Raw genomic sequence first — 19,726 nt, forward strand, 5'->3', positions numbered from 1 at the left:
TGTTGTGCCCCTGAAGAGTCTTATGGTTTTACCAGATAAGTCGAAGTAAAGTTGGATACACACCTGTCCATTGTCAGATATTCAGAAGAATTGTCCCTGTAGGGAGGGCCGTTTGCTCCCCCTCCCACCGTGAATGTTCCTTTCGCATTCACCTTGTTTCTCGGACGGGCACTCAGCAAAATTTGTACGGTATACTATCATTAGCACACAGTATATGACCGGCGCTTGGTGTCTTCGAGAACGTAGTTTCATGTGACGATCGTGCATGGTGTATCACAGGTGCAGGGCCATTCGATCGATAGCCGCTGAGGTCGCGTTAGAGTTCAAGGCACTCGAGCCTCAGAGGCCAAACCGGTCCAGCCGAGAGCACTGTAACACCAGTCTGGGGTTGCTACGTAGCAATCTTCCTTTTGCTCTTTTTAAATCTTATGGATGTTTCAAGTTCAAGACAGGACAATGCTTCCTACTTATGGATGACCGAAGTGAAGGATGTATGAGAGGGATATCTCAATCACGTGCATAGCCTATTTTGCGTGATGTGGAGATTATCTTCGATCTCATGTAACTGACTTTCCGGTTCTTCGCTTCAAGTACTGCGTGTCATAGTCATCATGGTCGACAGGGACCATTGTCGTATCATGATCAATCCAAGCCGTGTGCTGACTACTATGAGCTTTCGTTACAAGCTCTCGTTCAGTGTTTCCTTGTTGAGATCGAGGAGACAACATCGTCGAGTAAGTCCATGTTACTGACCCCATAAAGATAGGAGATCCGTGAGCCATTCGATAGGATACAATGCTATGGCGACATTCAATACTGCCAATGTGATCATGCCAACTCGATAGAGCTGCGCCATGAGATACAGGGAATTCAACTTCCTCTTTAGCTTGCATAACCCACCCAAGCGCACGCTGTAAGCGCCCGTTCCGCTTGGCTGGCGTCTCCGTAACAACCAGGAACAGAAGCCATTCGATCACCAGCACCCTGTCTTCGGGTCCTAAGCCGCGTCAGGATGGTTGCAGGACGGCTCTCCCTCTCTTGCTGGCCTTCATGACTTTCGGCGTTTAGTTGACCAGTGGCTTTGAGCACCTCACGGCTGGATACTTACTCTGATTCGCTCACACAATCTTCAATCCTCAATTGAAGCCTTTGCAGCATGCGACCTCAGAAACGGACATGCTGCGGTTTCGTGTGTCCAGGCGCTATGCCACCTTGGGCGTGGAGTCGAAGTCAGCTGCGTCTACTTCTAGACAAACGTTTGAGATCGGGATATCGCCGAGTGCCACTACCCACGTTAGTGGGATTAGAAGGGACCACTCAAGAACAACGATGAGGATTCCCTAGAAACTACATCTTTCAATTGCAGTCTTCACCAAGGTTCGTGGCCGGATGACATCAATGAGCTGCCAATATCGATTTTGACTCTTGCGGGAAGATATCAAATGGCAGACGCATTAGATCCTGCGACGAGTGTGCACCAAGGGTTCTGGAAAGATTGGTCAAAGGACGGTATACAGGGGCTGACCTGGACACTGTCACCGACGAACGCAATTATCCTGACTAACTCCCTTACCCTTTTCGTCACCATCATAAGTGTACAGTTATGGACGATCATCCGATATACACTGCATCAGACTGGGGCAACGTCACCTCCGGAGATGACACCTCATCTTCGCAGCGAACAGGTCATATTGAGAAACGCTGGCAGCGATCTTGCAACAGCACAGCATATGCTAAGTCTTGCCTGGAAATCTCGACGAATATCCGGGAAGCGCTCCCTGCGGTCATATGGCATTGGATTTCTTGCCCTCATATATGCCGTCATCTTCATGCTCTCTGGCATCTTTTCAAACAGAGCCATCAGCTCCGGGTCAACAAATGGTGGATCAGCGGTCCTTGTGACCAGCAAATATTGCGGCGTCTGGAATGACACATACTTCGCGATTGCAACCGGGGGGTTTTCGAATCAGGAAGAGTTACAGCTCAATACTCAGTGGGTCGCGAAAGTGGCACACGACATCCAACTCAGCCTTCAGTATGCCCAAGAATGCTATTTTTCACAGTCATCGAATATGCTGGTGTCCGCCAGATCCGCAACCTCTAATGCCACCTCATCACGCTGCAATAGTTTGAAATCCCCGAGCCTGGGATGGGACACCCGTAAAGGCAGTTGCCCCTTCAAAGAACAGACCTGCCATCAGGATTCCAAGACCATTGTTTTGGATACGGGTGATATTGATTCCCATATGCACCTGGGTATCAATGCGCCACCTAGCCAAAGATTGACCTACAGGAGAAATACAACTTGTGCTGTTCTTGACGATAAGAATTACATTACCGGTTGGGATGGATCTGTAACAAATACATCTAGCCCTAACCCTGGCCAGAAGACTGCATACGCAAACTACGGTCCTTCGCTGTACAAGTCTACCAATTGGACATATTCATACACAAATTTTGCGTCATTCTACAATAACTTCTCGAGCCAGGTAACGGCACCTTACCTCGTGGATCCTGAGCGAGCATACGCCTTTGCAGAACCGCAATGGTCCACAAGTGATTTTGCACCCGTTGCCGAAGTGGCTCAAACGGATGCAGATCTTACATTGCTCTTTCTCAGCTTCATTGGCATGTATCTAGGGGAAGTCAATGACCCATGGTTCTCTGCCCACGAAGCACAATTGGTCAACACGAGCACCCCTTTCTTGAATCAGCGATATTTGCGTGACGAAGCCATTAGCACAATTGGATGCACCGAGCAGCATCAGTTCTGTACGCACAACGGTACCTGTACGGGTTTCCTTGGATTTGACCAGGTTCAGAATGTGAAAGAATTCAACGATGCGCTTACACCTCACCAGAACGCGACCTTTGATCGGATGCTCCGTGCCGTCGCCTTCTCCCTTATCGCACACGTGGTTGAAAACCTCGGAGTCACAACGACTTCGATGCTGGCTACCAGTGTGACCAAAACTGGGTCTACCGGCGCAGTCATATCAGAGCCACTGCCGGACGATCAGTGGGAGACAGAGCTCCAGTACTGGCATAGCGTTGCTATGGCCCAGCTTCAACGAGGGATGGCTGAATGGGCTACGGGACAGATTGCTCCTTCTCCCCAATACGTCCAGTATCTGCTTCCTCCAACGGCTGAGCAAGACGTCTGGTTCTGTAAAAGCATGATCATACCATCGACATTCTACCAGTCATTCAGTGTGCTCGCGATCATGGTTATCGTTATACTCGGGACGGTTATAATTGTTCTCGGCTTTACCATTGAGAACTTGGCGGCATGTGTGCGCAGCCGTCTTCGGAAGTCTCCTCCACGAGGCGACTGGGAACACGACGACATGCTGCGAAGACCGACCTCAGGAATAGGCCTGAACCTCTCTCGCACAACTCGGCGCGACCGTCATCCTTCTATGGCAACACGAGAAAGCACCTTTGAAAAGGATTTTGATTCCCTAATGGGCCTCCGACCGTCAACTAATCGCAGGATCTCATCTCAGGTTCTGGCACCTACTGATCCTGCTTTCGGCATTGTGAATTATCACACAACGTCCTCCTTCACAGGGAAAAGCAAGGAGATGATGAAGGGATTTTCCTTTCGGCTCGAAGAAAAGGCATCAATGCCCAGCAATCTAGTTGTACCATTCGAGAATCCTCGGAAATCGCCATCGCCACCGTAGGAGTCTTTAGCCCATACAATGAGCCATATCAGATTGGATGGTAGGATTTAAAGATCTGAGCAACAATGCAGAAGTTTATTGGTTGAATTATTGCACGCGAAGGACTCGCATCACTCACTCGTTGACTTGGCCAGCTCTTCTCATTTACCGTCATATGTTCACCGGGCCCTAATGACTTATCCCTCAGGATAGTCTGACATTCGCTACTACTTCAGAAGGGGAGATAGCATAGAATGCTCAACGAGAACTTGATTGAGTCTTGAGTACAGATAGTAACAATAAGTCGAGCCATTTCGTTGCCGACTGCAACCAACACGATCTCATTTCTCCTCCAGTTTCCGGTCGTCTCCTTCTTTCCCCTTTGAAGACTCGCCGGTAGTAAGTCAGTCACTTGTCTGTTGCTTCTTCCTCTCATCACCTCTCCCTTTCTTCGCTGCCCTACCCTGCGCTTCAGTACGACCCCTCGTCGCTTGTCACATCAGCCGCAATTTTGTCGACAGACGGCCTATCCCGGTTGGGATGAATGGCAGCTCTGCGAGAGCTTCAGAGCTGCATATAGTGCGGCTGTATTCTCACCCTCGTTGGCGGCTATTTGCAAGCAGGGGCCCATCAATTCTTGTCTTTTGCGCATGGTCTCGGCGCCCTCCCCAAGCAGTTGGAGCTTCCTTCTCAACCGACCAGAAGAAAGAGAACCGGAATGAAGTCCTCCACGTCGTCTCGAGCGAACAAAGTTTTGTATACTCGGGCCCTCCTCTTCTCGGAAATCGCCGACTCTGAACGCTTGTTTCTGCATCTGCATGGGCCAGTTGCGTATGTCTCTGTCGCTCTTTTTAGTGGCTAAATATTGTCTCGTTGACCTGTGTTCTCGGTCTTTCTATTCGTCCACTTCCCGGCGCCTTCATCATAGACGATATTTTGATCTCTATAAATAGTGATCATCGTCTCCCACATCTTGAGCTCTTCAGCGGTCCCGTATGGCAAGATGTCAGGGAGGGCATTGACATCGGCAGGGAATCTGCTCTGCCAACCCCTTCCGGTCATCGGCATCTAACCGAGCCCGGCTCCCTGAATGGAAGACTCGATTGCGGGCCGCATACTCGTCAATGGCCATTCTTGCGATTTTATTATCGATCGCCTTTGCGGCGACAACCGTTTTCTCAAACACCTGATTCTATCTAGCGTGTTCAGAATGATGGTCTGACGTCTCCCAGAGTCTCAAACCGTCTGCAAACGTTGTCGCCAGCCCTTTCATTCGGGCATCTGTCCGGGCGACATGTTTTAAGAAGTTGAATACGCCTCCGGCGTAGTCTCCGAGCTTTGCCATCGCCTTCATCTCCGCCAGTTCTTTCTTCACGAGAGCTAGTTCTGCTCTCAGGCTGGCTTCGGTCCCATCGTCACTTTCGGCTGGCGGCATCTCGGAGTCTAATGAGGGAGTAGTGAGGTCGGGGAGGGAGGCCCGTAGGTTGTCGACAAAGTTAGAGGAATCCATTGTGTTTGGGGAGGAGTGAGGTAGGACAGGTAAAAACGCAACACTTCAAAGAGTCTGATGTGTATGGAAAGTGTCTAATGGACAAGTATCAAGAAACTGTAATATTGACAATCTTCTCGAGAAGGAGGACTTTAAAGACAATATTCAAACAAGTGCATATCTCAGTCTGAGGGACTTCAAGAACAATGCTTCAAGTGTATCTTCTCAGTCTATAGGACTTCAAGGACAACATTCAAACAAGTGTAGCTTTTCGGTCTGAAGGACTTCGAGGGTAATGCTTAAACAAGTAAAGCTTCTCAGTCTGCAGGACTTCAAGGACAATGTAACAACGCTCTGGTTTCTGTGCACAGAAGTTTCAAGTACAAGTCGCGTGAGATCAAAACACTGTTGTTGGTGCCCACCTGATCATGACTCTGATTTGGATGGATACAAAACATTGCGTCACATAGCAAACGGACGCCTGTGGAGAACGAGGCCTCGCCCAATCGGTGAACTTGAAAACTCCAAGGTGGACTGAGGGTCAGGAACTCAGAACAAGACAGAAAGACGGAAGGAGGAGCGTGTTTTGATGGGGTTGTACTGTGTCTCAGACACAAGGAGAGGTGTTCGAGGTATCACTCTGTAAACAGATAGTTAACAATTGCTCAGTCTACTTGTGGAAGGAGAGCCGAGGCCCCCTTTTGCAGAAGGTGCAGCGAGAGCTTACCATCACAACAGGCATCAGACTTTCATCTGTAGGTAGCTATTACTTTGTGCAAACTTTGAAATCGCGTCGCTGAGGACCTTCAGGTAAGAAAGGTATAGTTATAAATGATGGCGACAGGCACGATTCTCAGAGCTCGTGAAGCTCCTCACTTGAACAACCGAGCCCTACCATCGCCTCCCTTCCTGTCGAACTTCGACGTATTATATATGCCGAGTGCGTGAAAATCCGCGCATTCGGACTGCTCTATGTGAACAAAAAATTTCACAATGAATTTCAACCCTTTCTCAACGAGGAGTTTATCCTTCGCTTTCACATTGACCCTTCCTCGTCCACAGAGGTCACCATCACCAATCCTGACAACTCCCCTTGGGGACGCCGTAGTGTCCTCGATGCAGCATCACCACATCCTGACTACAGTATTCTTGATGCGATGCCCATAGACCGATTCAAGGGCATTCACATCGTGATCGACCCGCCAAGCACAGACGACCCAGGACAAGTTGTTCGAGGTTGGCTACAATCCATTGCACTGGTCACAGCTTTAATCCCTCGATTTGCAAACCCCTATACGATTCCTGAAACCGAGAAAGACTTCTTCATCCCAGATACAAGACTGTCGGCTCGACTGCCACCCGTCACCATACAGGTTCGAAACGGCACGAATCACAAATGGCATACAGAAGGGTCGTGGAATAAAACCCTCCACCATTTTCCCGTCTTGAAAAATAGGCCTTCAACTGTACTGCAAGACGAGAGAGCCTTTTCTGATTTGAAGACCATACTGACACCCTTGGCACGCCTTAGAAATGCCGACGCTATTGAGTTCGAGCTGCCGTCCGCTGCGCCCGTGGAGAGCGACTTTCAAGACTTTCTAGACTCTCTCGTCTTGGTTGCGACTGAGGAGAAACTGTTCGGTTTGAATTTGAACAGCGATTTCTACGATAACGATGACGATATACAGTGTTATGAGGATGCTCTACACGTGTGGTTTGACCTTCTTCTTGACGATATGCGCGGGCCATCAGCTGCGGAGTTACGGCGTGACCGATTCAAGTTCTGGTGTTCAGAGTATGAACACCAGCTAGGTCGCCGCTTTAATGGCCTCTGGCGTGACCTTCCCGGAGGTGGAATGTTGGGCGGTGCTTGCTGGTACTTGGACCATGCTTGTTGCAACCTTGTTGAGAGAAAATTTCATGATAGGTTCATGAGTGCTCGTGAACACGTCCTTGCCGCACACAGAAATATACTGAGAAGTAATCGGGATATACTCTACCTCCCTCTCAAGAAAGAAGAGGAATTTTGGTTCCACCATGATAGAATTCACTGTCTTGGACTTGAGTCGGAACTAGGAGATGATGAGACTTTCTGGGAAGTCTGCTATCCATCTGGGATCAAACCAGAGTCCGAAAACTACAACTGGGAAAGTACGGAACACATCCGTATTCCGTATCGACTGGAAGCCCCGAAAGATGAATCTGACGATACGGCGAGCCAAATCTTCCCACCAGACATTGCAGGGTGTAAGCATTGTGATCAGGATACGTCGGAAAGAAGAAGAATTGTGCAGAAGTATGAGTTTGAGCGAGAGGCTACTTTCGATTTCTCGTCGCGGCATTGGCCTCAGGTATTTGGACCTAGCTCATTCGGTTTTCTCGAAAGCTTCGACGGAGTAAGCGACCTCTGCCAGAAGGTCTATTTCGCCGGATGAGCGTTGAACTGACGCTATACGACATTCCTGGCAACGAGGAGCTCCCTCTTACTGTTGCTCCTGCTCTAGCACAAAATGGGCCAGAAAAGCGTTTCGAGACTTTGCGTCTCGACAGGCATATCTGAAACACGCGTTTACTGTTGAAAGGATGGATGTGAGAAATGCCGCTCCTTGAAGGTACTGCTAGGATAGCAACGGAAAGCTCTTCACGCACTTCTTGAACACTGTTGTGCAGTTCTGGTGAGCTTGAAAGTGTCGGTTGGGCATATCCAAGAACAAGGAAGGGAATTTACAGGCTGTTATGTTGGGAGGCAGATGCTCCAATTCGGTCGGTGGGTTGGAAAGCCAAGTTTGACAATACGGTCTCGGATTCTGCCTGTTGGTGTGTTTTTTCTAGGGGTATCCCTGAGGAATGATTCCAGTCTCGAGATCTTTACCCACTGACTATCTTGCAATACCCCGGGACATTCTTGAGAAATTGAGGAAAAATTCTTCGGCTAGGCTTACTGGTGGTTTACCCTCTAGTTGTCTTGGTTAGCCTTTTACCGTCCGAATACAGGGTACTTGAAACCAGAGATGAGTCAACAAAAAGGCCTTTCTGCATTTTGATTACCTGATCCCCCTTATCCTGTAGCCTCGTCAGCCTTGTCTTGCAACCAACCACAGTTCCACTTGCCCCACAGATCTTTTCAATTTGAGACTCGCTTCTCCTCCTGATTGCGTCGTCGCCTATTTACCACCGTCGTGCGAGTTGTCAAGAATTTTTCTGCCTCTGTTGCAATGTTTTGAGGGTGTGAGTGCTCGGTGTAGGGAGAAAATTAAGTTGTCTGGTTCATGTTTCCTTCTTACGTATGACTCAGCCAGTACTGGACATTTACCGCACCGAAGGCCGGCTGCCGGATCAGCGCGTACATCATGTTGCCCGGTGAGGCAGACCCTTCTTCCTACGAGTAGTATTGTGTGTTTGTTTGCCTCGTCTCCGAATCTCCCACTTGATGCGTCGTCAGGCACCACCAAGAAACCCCCACGGGGGGGAGACGGGGGGCCGTGCAAGGAGTGGTGGCCCAATGCCTAGGCCCCTACATACTATAATACAGTACAGACTACAGTTAGACTCTAGTTAGTACTGTAGGTACTTGGGACTTTTTCTTTTACTTGTAGGTCCACCACCCCCCGCACGTACTCGGTACTTGATACTCGGGTACTTCTAATAAAGACTTGGCACGCAGTCTTCGGTACGAGTAATTGAAGAATAAGTACTCGTAGTCCGTCCAAGTACTGCGCACCGTACGATGACGGAGTGGTGTGGCTGTGTTCTTGTTTCTTGAGTTGATCAAATTCAAATCAATCAATCAATCCTCACTGCTCAGCCACCGGGCCGAGGGAACCAGTCAGTTTGGTGATCTTCAAATCCGGCTTGGCCCGGATCACGGCGTGGGAGGGAATTGTATCTCCCGTGGGATCGAGCGATGAAAAAAGAAAATCGATTGTTGGGGTTGGGGGGGGTTGTGACTCTCTGGATGAACTTGGTTTGTGCAATGTGTACAGTACGAGTACGGTACCTGGATCGCCACCCCCGGAAAAACCGTGCCGAGTCAATTTTTCTTTTTCTTTTTTTGGGTTGGAGAAACCTTCTTGCGCTGGCAACTCGTCACCGTACATAATTCGTTTCTGGTGTACGGTGGAGGGCGGGCTAGGAAGTAAGTATCGGATCAATCAATCGTCCTGAAAATTCCAAGATCTCCAGTACGTCACGAGATCCCAAGTAATAAATGTTACTCGTACAGTTACAGTTATACTGTACCACTTTTGCCCGTCGTACTCTACTCCCGAGGAAAGAGTGGTCACCAGAAAAGACCGGAATAGAATAGACTCGAGTAGACCAGAGATCTTTGGAAGTGATTTTTGATCCAAGTAAACAAAACCTGGCACCGGAGTGGGTGGGAACAGGGAGGAGATTTCACGATGATACCTACTGTTAGTCAACTCTACACAGGTAGGGAATTGTTCGTTGGGACCAGTATCAGGATCAGGATCAGGATCAGGATCAGCACGTAGGGTAATCATTGATCACATTAGTAGGTACCTCATGCATTCGTACATACAAGGTCGTATTTGAGACAATTGTTGTCTTTGATCAGAAACATTCCAACTACTAGGAAACAAACAACTAGAAGTGAGAGCCTGACCGTTGGTAACGTAACAAGTCAAAGTACAGGTAGGTACATAGGTAGATATCTACCTGGGCAACGTGGTTACATCTCAAACCGCTGACTATTCTCCATCCTAGGATCAATCTTCCCACCTGAGACAGCAATCGCCACGCAACTCAATCATACAAGTACGGTAGAGTAGCCTCAGTTAGGCAAAACTGCTACTAAACTTGTGCGACTATCCGGCGTACACTCCCTTGATCCGCGATCCCTTCATGTCGCAGCGCGAAAGCTGAGATCCATATGAAGAGCATCGCGTAACGGGACGACGGATATTGCGCTGGTGACACACACAGAGAGAGTACCTTTCTTTTCCTCTCATCCTGACTACTACCTCTCCAGGCTGGTTGTAATGTAACCACGACTACTGGGGTTGGCAGTGTGAGGACGGCGGGTTTGTTCCTGTCGGAAGGTATTGTTGTCGGAGGGAGGCCAAGGCCAGGTCTACCTGCCTATGGTGGCCTGTCGACATCTCGCTCCGAACGGTCCAGATGGGTTTCATAATCTCGTAAAGAATTCGTGAGATGGCGGGATCAGTCAATCAATCAATCAAGAATGTCAAAAGGTAGACCGCTAGATCGCTCGCTTGCTCGCTCGAAAAATGAGAAAACTAGTTTGAAATTCAATCGTCTTCGTCTTCGTCCACTTCGACGGGCGTCTCTCTGATCATGATGGGACGGCTTTGTCTCCAACTATGATCTCTGGAGTTGTGTTTCGTCGATGGCGGTGGAGGGGGTCTCCTGTTAGGGCTGGCTGGAGCGTTTGATTTGGACGTCTTCTCGACCACGTGCGTGTTGACACCATAGTGTTTCAGGTCCTGTTGTGTTGCGGCGTCGATGATATGTGCATCTTCGTCTTCAATGTCACAGTCAAAGATGGCTACATCTCCGTCCTGGGCGGGATACTCGTTGCTGTCTTCGTAGCAGTCTTCAAATGGATCGGAATCTTCCTCGTCGGAGCTGGATTCGACTAGCACAGTCTCGGATGGTTCGGCAATGTCACGAGACCAGCGTCGCACGCTGTCAACGATGGAAGCATGAGCTACTATTCTGTGAAGGTCGGGGGTTTGACGACGGCATTCTCTGTCTAGTTTGGTTTGACCGAGGTGGTATACTCGGTAGGCGGTGATGGCCGGGTTATTTGTAGAGGTGAGCATGTTGTTGTGAGTCTTGGTCGAAGACCGGTAGATCATTGGCATACAGAGAGAATGAGAGGAAGCGTGTGTGTGATATGTATGTGTGTCTGTGCCTTTCCCAGTGTGGGAGCGTGTGTGATATTGAACGTATTTATTGTGGCCAACTGGTGTGCTATGAGAGATCTGTGTGTGTGCGTGTGTGTGGTCTAGTTCGAAGAGGTCGAAGCGATCAATGACGAGGCAAATCCAAGACTATTATATCTGAGTCGGTCTGGAGTGTCAATAGCCGGAGAAAGGAACCTGGGATAAACTCACGGTGGAACCTCGAGAACGACATCGTTCGCAAGATGCTGCGGGTCCGGCGATGACCTGACGATCAGGCGCCGGAAGGCGCGGCAGAACGAATGATGACTGAGGTAACATTTTCGACAGCGGAACGGCGGACGGAAAGGGCAGTTGGCAGTGTTGAGGTCAGCCTGTCGATCGGGTCAAGGATGTAGCGGAGTCAGAGATGAGTACAGTAGTACATGTGTCTAGATACGAGTAATTGGTGCTGTAGCAGTCAGTGTCTTGGTCGTGTCGCAGGCTAAAGGTAGAGGCACCACGTACTCGTCATAGTCGGAGTCGTTTCGTAGGTACTCTTCCTCTTCCTCTCCCTCGCACTCTACAGGTCCAGTTTGAGTTACCCTTGTAGGTAGGTGCCTAGCTAGGCAAGTGCCCAAGGCCTAAAGGCCACTTTATAGGCTAAAGGCCCCAGGCTGGTGAGGCTCACTTCACTGCCTGTAAGAGGGAAGTTGGGCTACTGGGCTCTCCTACTACTCCTACTCCAGCCCCCGCCTAATGAAACCTTCAGAGAGACCGACTCCTCGCAAACCTTGGCCGTGTGTGACTTGTCGAATACTTGGACGTGCGCGGACAAAAACTGGGCAAACCGTCTTGTCTTGCTTGGACCTTTGTCCTTGATCGAGATATCTGTACGGCATCTACTGATTTTGTTCAGATTTGTTGTTTCTGCCCGATTTCTTCAACTCGATTCTCCTGATTTCTTCGTCCTCGTCACCCACATACCAAAGTTGACACTAACAATCGTTCAGCCACCGTAGCATCGCGTCCTTCCGAACACGAGTCCCCGAAAAAACCTTTTCGCAAGATTTCGCAAGATTTCGCAAAGACTAGTGAGACCATCCTACTTCGAGCACAGTCCAGCATCCAACTCTCTGAGTGAAACTGCCGGAAGAACGTTTTACTCACACCCGCTACGCTGGACTAGTTTACCATCCCGTTGATGACAAAGGTTTTCCCGCTTTGACTCTTTTTGTTCGAACACCGCGCGATGGCTTATTGTTACGCGCCTCGCTTCCGAGGTTGCGCCATCACTCATCAGTCACGAGCGAGTACTGCCAGTGCGTCCCCTCAAATATTGGATTCCCTTGATGATTCATCCAGGGACACGTCTATCGTGTACGTGCCTTTTGCTCAGTCAGGCCCCCGCATGCTGTAGAGAACCACTCCCGTACGTCGACGGTTATTATTGCTGATCTTCATTGTTGTCACTGGCTTGAAACTTGTTCCAGTCGCGTATGAGTATGCGTACGGAGAACACCACCTCCACCACCAACCACCTCTTCGACCACACCGACTTCGAAACCCTTGTACCCTTGGTTGGGCTCTTAGTAAGGAACGTGATCTGGAATAAGCTCTACTACTCATGCAGATGCTGTACGGACGGACGGGCTACAGTACATGGCTCCGTCAGCGATTCCCCTACACCGACAACGGTGCGCTGTCGACCTGGATCTCGATCCATTCAAGAATTCGATAGTACGGCAAAGGGCTCTCGCTTGAAACGTGAAATATGCAAAGTAATCAGCATCCGCGCGTTACTCACCACGTCCAATTTCCCAACAGGCTGACTACGATTTTTCATTCTCAGAAAAAGGTCAGCATCGGGAACCAACGATTCAACACACCGACCGCTTCTCCTTTCCACCGGGCGCGGAAATATGGTACTTGTTGTGTCTTCAACATCCCATGAAACCGGTCGGTTAACGCGGCACAAGACACTCTTCTCCATCTTCCACCAGAAGCTGAAATGTTTATTTCCAACAACAGGTAGTCGCGGGCATGGTCATGGTCATGGTCGTAGTTCGAAGTCGCCGTCACAGTCATCGGGAATGATCATCATTATCATCGTCCCCATCATCACTCCAATGACATATGATGGTATGGAGATCTTGCTCCGTGAGTCAAAATGATGAACCGGATATTTTCTCCCGAGGATACATACACTTGCACTGGCACCGCACCTCCCAAACACCCTTTAAAGAACTTCACAGGTTGCTCAACTGCAGGAGCGATACTATGACGCTTTGATCCGCGTACGATGGCTGAGTGAGTGATTCGATCCTCGTAAGTATCCCACAACTTATCCTTTTTGCTGTACAATCGAGGCCCGGTCGATCACCAAACCCCCCCCCCCCTTCTCACCACCAAGGCATAAATGCTACAAAGTCTACATGAGGTACGAGTACCCACGTACTCACTCACCCACTCACTCACTCACTCACTCACTCACTCACTCACTCACTCATCTTACGAGTTCCAACCTGGGAATTCAACTACCCACAAACAATGAACGTGATCTGGACCTCGCAGGTACTTTTATTTGTTTCATACTCTCAATACTTTACTACCCACCTGCCTACCTACCTGCCAGCCTGTCTAGCGTTATCATCATACCTAGGTAATCCCATGCTGTCGTTAATAGTACATCTCATCATTGAAGCCTGCCATAGCCGATCCTCCATGTCCTTGACCTTGCCCCGAACGTGGAATTCGATTTACATTCCCAACCCCGTTCATGTTTCGAGGCATGTGCATCCCTCCGCCTCCACCACCGGCACTTCCCATTCCCAACATGGTCATCTTCGTTACGCCGTTGCTCCCATTCATGTTGTTCATCGCCATCCCGCCAAACCCACCCACGGGGTCCGGATATCCCGCGGTGCTCGCATTCGTATAGTCATAATCCGAGCGAAACCCAGCCTCATCGCCGCCACCACCACCATTACCGAGTCCAAGCCCGTTCCCAGCGTCATAATACTGACCCCCGTACGCCGGGCTGCCGTCACTTGTTCCGCTATCTATCCCGCTGATGTTCCTGGACCCGGCCCCAGCAGCACCCACGCCATCTGTATCGAAGAAACTCAAATCCAACGTGCCCCAGTCGCCGCCGTTGGGCGCTCCCCAATTGCCAAATCCCATGGCAAGTTGGTTCTGGTCTCGGAAGAACCAATCCTGAGTATCTTCGATCAGACTGTCAACGCCACCAAACAATTGCGCAGCGTTCTGTCCCGGGGACCCGAGGCTGTTACCCGCCGCGGCTTGGGCGCCACTGTTGGCAAGCCTGGCGCGGTGCAGATTCCACGCATCTTGTTGTGCTTTGGTGAGATACGTTGATGCCCTGATACGTTGTTGGTCACGCCCTAGCTCCGCCGCATTTCCTGGAGGCAAGGACAGGTTCCCTGACGATCTTCTAGACTCGATCTGCTCTGCTGGAGAGGGGGCCATAGACGTCGAGAGACCACCTTGCGTCTGTGGGATGGTATTCATACCGTATTGCTGTCGCTGCTGAGCAACGTTTCGCGCCATGAGATCAGACACTGGTTGACTTGTCATCTGCTTAGTGAGGTGACCAATTGTCTGCGGCGAGATTGGCGAGGATTCTTCGCGCAGGCCCCACTTGACTTTGACCCTGCTAAAGACGATATCAACCTCCTCAGGCAGGTCAATGTTCCACCGGTCTGCACACAAGCGGAGGACACGGAGCGTCCGGCGTGCCGCCGTCCAGCACTCGCCCATTTCTTCGAGGTGTTTTATACCGTGTATGATGTCACGCCTTGCGTTCTTATCGGGTAAATTGAGCAAGTGGATCGTGCAGGCTGTGTGCAGAATATAGATTGCTACATTGCATATCTGGCGAAGGCCGTATGTACGCTTGTACACGCGAAATAGCTTGGAGATGGATCCGGCAGCCTGGGTGCAGTATTTTCGAGGTGATACGTGAGCAGGTAGTGGCGACGTTGACCGCGTGTATTTGAGAAAGGGACGATAGAGATGTATGTACAGTAGTTGGAAGAACATGCTGGAGATAGCATTAGTCTGTTGGATGTTCCGTTGTTCAGTGCGAGGACTTACTGCATCAGAAGGACTTGGGGCAGCTGTCCTTCGCGAGGCTCCATTTCTGACGGGAGGTTTTGCTTCCAGGCCTCTAGCCGGGTATGGAGATCGGTGAGTCTTTTCAGCTCGATTTGTTTTGATTGAGGCTTCTGTAGTTGCTCAGGATTGTAGAAAGCTGTCATTAGATCACTGGATATTTCAGCAAGTTTGGACAGCTGCAGAGCAACAGCCCTTGTCCGGGCTGGTTGGGCATGCGCCTGGATGATGCCGGAGTCGGTATAAGGGGACCAAATCTCGCTATCTTCCGAAGGAAAGACATCCGGCTTTTTGACCGTGATGTTACTCAAGAGAAGCAGCGGTTGCCGGCCAAGATAATTGGACCAACACCTGCGGGGGTCAGTCGGGCCTTGAAAGGGGTGAGAATTTAACCTACTTGTCGAACAGATAGCACCCCCAGAATGTGATCCTTCTCGCATCTATTCCTTCGTCCGTTAAGCGAGACAGTTGATTGATCGGTTGTGCATCGACGTTGAGACCCAGGTCACAGGCCATTCGAAAGCTCATGCCACTGTACACCCAGCCCTTACTCTCGTGGCCACAACCAGCTTCTCTGACGGACATCAAGGCGAGAGCTTGGACAGTACACAATTTAGCATTGGCGAATTCATCATCCTCGTAGAGTAATCTCTTGGCTTCCGCGAAGAAATGATCACCCGTCGTCCTTGAATCTTCGGGATCTTTGCGAGCAGCTGGTCGACCAGAGAAGTGGCAGCCTAGGGCAAGCATGACGTTGACCAGAAGAGGAGAGCAATACTGCGACGAAGTTCCTGTCAAGAAATCCCTGTAGAATAGTTCCTTGGCGAGCGTAGTGAAGAATGCATAATGCCAGCAAAAATACATGTTCATGAAATGCAGGATATCATCCTTGTTCTGGGTCACCTTTGTCCACGACAGTACTGCTTCCTCTTTTGGCCGAAGGGCGAACTCTTGAGAAAGTGACGCAGCGGAACCTTGGTGTTCGTAGTCTTCTGGCAGCCAGATCAAGTTGGAGGTGCCCCCAATGAATTTGACCGACCCGTCCAACATCAAGTCGCCCATCTTACCTGACAGCTCGGCCTCGAATTGAGGTACGATGATATCGTCGCTGTTACTTGGCTCGGCGGGTGCCTCAGCGAGACCTCTGTCCCGCGTTTCTAGACTGGCGGCCAGTTCTTCGAGGCTGTCGCAAGTTCGGATCTCCGTAACTAAGTCCATGACATCGTCCTCTTCAGCATTCAGAATAGCCTGGATCAACACTTGAAGCGTGGAATTCTTCGTTTTGGAACTATCGACATCTTTCTTGTATACGCCCTTCCGACGGTGGTCTGTATGTGGTGCGTACTCGCATTCCGTCAGATATACTGATGCGCAGGCAGCGCACTTGGGCAGCATTCCGTCGCATTTCGACTTGCGCTTGCGGCACGCGATACAGGCCGTGCTCACACAACGTCTTTTCGTGGACGCATTGGTCTCTTGATCCTTGCTTTTATTCTTTCCTTTGGACGAGCCCGCGAGGGAAGTTTCTGGGTCCTCGGTCTGGCCCTCCTGAGCAGAAGTCTGGGGAGGGACCTGTTCGGCCGTGATCGCTGTCTCCATTGTGGGGTACGGGCTGTTTCTTTTGCTGCGTTACCTGCCAACTGATAAGTAGAGGCGGATGTGGAATATCATTGCTTCCGTGTCGCGTGCAGAGGCAATTGAAAAACCGCCTTATCTCGAGTACGCTTGATGGGCAGCCATGGTGGACAGTGTAGTTATGCGATTTAATCAGTCACATCGATTTCGTAGGATGGTGGCCACGCTGGGTCAGAGGCAGAAAAGCGTCGTGCGATTGCTTGATGATTAGCGTTGCGGAGGAGGGGTTGGAACTTGGAAGTGTTTTCGATGTTTGGATCTTGATGTTTGATGAGAACGGTAAGATCGCAGACCCGATCGAGAGGCTGCATCGCAAAGCAGCGCAGCCGAAAGATAGTCTTGACCGTGGGGTCAAGTTTTTACATGGGCATCCCCCATGGCGCTGGGCAGCGGCTTATCGCATCCCGCCAACGGACCGGGTCATCCAAGGGTCTCTCACTCTCAGCACCTGTACGGTACGGATGTTATACTTCCGGATAAATTGGTCCGCCAATGCCAGCATCCTCGTTAATCGACACGCCCAATCGTTGGCGTTCAGGCTTCGCTTTTGTATCTGCGAAGATGGGTAACGGCACTGAACACGATGGGCCTGTCTGCTCAAACGAAACGTTGGATGCAATGAATGTCGCTATGGGGCTCGGTAGATGGCAGCTTTCACCGTCGCAAAGAAACGGGTTATTTGATACATTTATAGACAGTTCCACATGTATACATGATCCACGATAAACGCTGTGAATTGATTCTCAACGCAAGCCCATCAGTGCCTTGCTGTTTTCGTAAACAATGTAACTGATGCTAACAGCTGGGGCAACCTTCAAAAGATTTGGCGTTACACCCTTGAATAGGCCCCTTACTCCTTCGCCTTGGAGGGTCTTTCTAGTGACATCCACGATGCCTGTATATGTCGGTGGGTGTAATACCGTCCCTTGAGCTTGAAGTCGTGTCCGTAGCAGGTTGACCGGGTACACCACTGTCGCACTGATAGCGCCGGAGGTGGCTCCAATAACACCTGTAATGATGTTGCTCATATCGACATCTTCTTCGTGACATCGTGCTTGCCGTGCTTTGCGCGCCAGAACAAAGTTCTTGCAATTCTCAAAGATAAACAGATCGATAGCACTATAGGGAAACATGCCAGCAAGGCCCATCCCGAGGCCTCGATAATAAGGCATGAGTTTCCCCTGTCGCCACATCTTTTTGGCTGTTTGTATGATAAGGGCGTTCCCATGAAGACCCCCGGAGACAGTCTCGCACTGCATTCGACTGGTAGCGGAGAGTGGTTAGCAAAAATCGGGCCATTTCGACTTAGATACTCACAATTTGAGGGTGTCGAGCGGATAAACAACGCATTGAGATACCACGCCACCGATACCACCGGCAAGAAATTGGGATGTCGGTTGCAAATGCTTAGGGTCTGAACCGTCGATTTTGGCGAAGGCTCTCTTAGCAGCCTCGTATGCACCAAATTTAATGGCCGACTCAGGCATAACCTTGATCACGTTTAAACCATTCCCGGCGAACAGACTACGCATGCCACCAGCAGCCCAGAGTTCCTTGCATGCATCGACCAAGGGCCTGCCGAAATTTCTGATCACCTGCAATGGGGCACCTTTCTTCGCGGCTTTGATTGTGGCTTCTTTCGGACTTGTCTGTGCGATGAGATAGACTTTCAAGCGGTCAAGTGGAGCAGTCGCTGTACGCGAAACTATCCCTGCAAGCCCACCAGCTATGAAATAGCCTAACGGAGGGAGAAAATCTGTCAGCATCGTCAACAATGGTTAGGACCTATAGTATTAAAAGATGTCTCGTAGACAATGACGGATCGGTCGGGTAGAGGTAGAAACACGTGTCAGAGAGATGGCTTCACATCCCTAATCGGATTTTGAGTTGTAAATGCAGAGGCGACAATTTGAAACAAGGGAAAGCGAGGCCTACCGAAGCCTTGAAGAGTGTCATTGATGGTGACATCTCCTTCTTGATTCACATTTCCCGTAGCCGTGTAGTAGGACAATACCGCGCGAAGATTGGACTGGCCTGCTGGCAAGAAGAGCAGAAAATCCCTGCAAAGTGTGAGAAACTTGCTAGGTATGGAAGAAACCACCGCTCTCACCTCCATTCTTCAAAGCTGATCTCGCCATCATGGTTCACATCCACCTCGTCAAAAAACTGGTCCAATTTCGCAGAACTGATCGTCACTCCTGACCTGCTGAATGCTGCTCGAAGTTCTCCCTTGTCCAAAGCACCACTGTTGTCTTTGTCGATACTGCTGAAGAGCTGCCACAGTTCCCGTTCGGCATGGTCAACAAACACTCTGAATTCATTGTACTGTATTCGTCCATCACCCGAGGTGTCAACGGCTCGGAGAACATCGTAAAGAAGGTCATCGGCGTTTTTGAGAGGGTGATCTATTTTGCGCAGACCCTTCTTAAGAGCCCCTAGGTCAAGTTGACCTTCGTTGCGGGTGTCGAGAGTTTGCCATAGTTCTTGAATCCGCTGTTCGCGGTGTTCGTATGACTCTCCGTTCATGCTACGCCCTAGTGGTGTGAGAGTTGAGGCTATCTGTGAGGGAGCATGGTTGTTTGTCTGTGTTTGGCCGAGCTTGGTGGCGGCGGTTGAGGTGGATGAGGCTCTTTGACGGCGTGGGACAATGAATGATGTTCACCCTTTCCACCAAGAGGAGGCGGCTGTGATTGCCTGGGGTCGTTTTGGATGAGAATACAGTGAAGAACAGATTGGTTGCAGGTGGAGCTGGCACTGGTAAAGGAACAAGTGCGGTTCTTTGTGAGCTTTTTGGGTTGGGTACAAACTGCGACTTCAGCCTGTGACGTCTGTGTGGGGTTAGTGTTGTCTTTGCTGGAGTACAATATGTACACTGATATGCCATTGAACGAAGCAAGATGCTTGCCCGAGGACCGACAGACCTTCTAGCATCGGCCCAA

At 50.1% G+C, this 19,726-nt stretch overlaps 6 protein-coding genes across 6 annotated transcripts; 2 read left to right on the plus strand and 4 right to left on the minus strand.

The window, feature by feature from the left end:
• Positions 1-1,442: 1,442 nt before the first annotated feature.
• On the plus strand, positions 1,443-3,686 carry PV08_01591 (uncharacterized protein; the record flags this gene model as incomplete). The annotated part of the gene is made up of 1 exon (XM_016375952.1): positions 1,443-3,686. One exon carries the CDS (start codon positions 1,443-1,445, stop codon positions 3,684-3,686), a length of 2,244 nt encoding a protein of 747 aa, XP_016241228.1.
• A 1,171-nt stretch (positions 3,687-4,857) lies between these two features.
• On the minus strand, positions 4,858-5,175 carry PV08_01592 (uncharacterized protein; the record flags this gene model as incomplete). Its single annotated transcript, XM_016375953.1, has 1 exon — positions 4,858-5,175. The coding sequence occupies one exon, from the start codon at positions 5,173-5,175 to the stop codon at positions 4,858-4,860; it is 318 nt and encodes a 105-aa protein (XP_016241229.1).
• A 1,136-nt stretch (positions 5,176-6,311) lies between these two features.
• On the plus strand, positions 6,312-7,589 carry PV08_01593 (uncharacterized protein; the record flags this gene model as incomplete). Its single annotated transcript, XM_016375954.1, has 1 exon — positions 6,312-7,589. The coding sequence occupies one exon, from the start codon at positions 6,312-6,314 to the stop codon at positions 7,587-7,589; it is 1,278 nt and encodes a 425-aa protein (XP_016241230.1).
• Positions 7,590-10,424: 2,835 nt separating this feature from the next.
• On the minus strand, positions 10,425-10,958 carry PV08_01594 (uncharacterized protein; the record flags this gene model as incomplete). The annotated part of the gene is made up of 1 exon (XM_016375955.1): positions 10,425-10,958. The coding sequence occupies one exon, from the start codon at positions 10,956-10,958 to the stop codon at positions 10,425-10,427; it is 534 nt and encodes a 177-aa protein (XP_016241231.1).
• A 2,739-nt stretch (positions 10,959-13,697) lies between these two features.
• On the minus strand, positions 13,698-16,751 carry PV08_01595 (uncharacterized protein; the record flags this gene model as incomplete). Its single annotated transcript, XM_016375956.1, has 3 exons — positions 13,698-15,081; positions 15,135-15,503; positions 15,550-16,751. 3 exons carry the CDS (start codon positions 16,749-16,751, stop codon positions 13,698-13,700), a joined length of 2,955 nt encoding a protein of 984 aa, XP_016241232.1.
• Positions 16,752-17,530: 779 nt separating this feature from the next.
• PV08_01596 (uncharacterized protein) lies at positions 17,531-19,313 on the minus strand (the record flags this gene model as incomplete). Its single annotated transcript, XM_016375957.1, has 4 exons — positions 17,531-18,050; positions 18,105-18,525; positions 18,723-18,847; positions 18,898-19,313. The coding sequence occupies 4 exons, from the start codon at positions 19,311-19,313 to the stop codon at positions 17,531-17,533; spliced, it is 1,482 nt and encodes a 493-aa protein (XP_016241233.1).
• Between the last annotated feature and the right edge of the window lie 413 nt (positions 19,314-19,726).

Source organism: Exophiala spinifera, assembly GCF_000836115.1.
Source record: "Exophiala spinifera strain CBS 89968 unplaced genomic scaffold supercont1.1, whole genome shotgun sequence".
Taxonomy (NCBI): domain Eukaryota; kingdom Fungi; phylum Ascomycota; class Eurotiomycetes; order Chaetothyriales; family Herpotrichiellaceae; genus Exophiala; species Exophiala spinifera.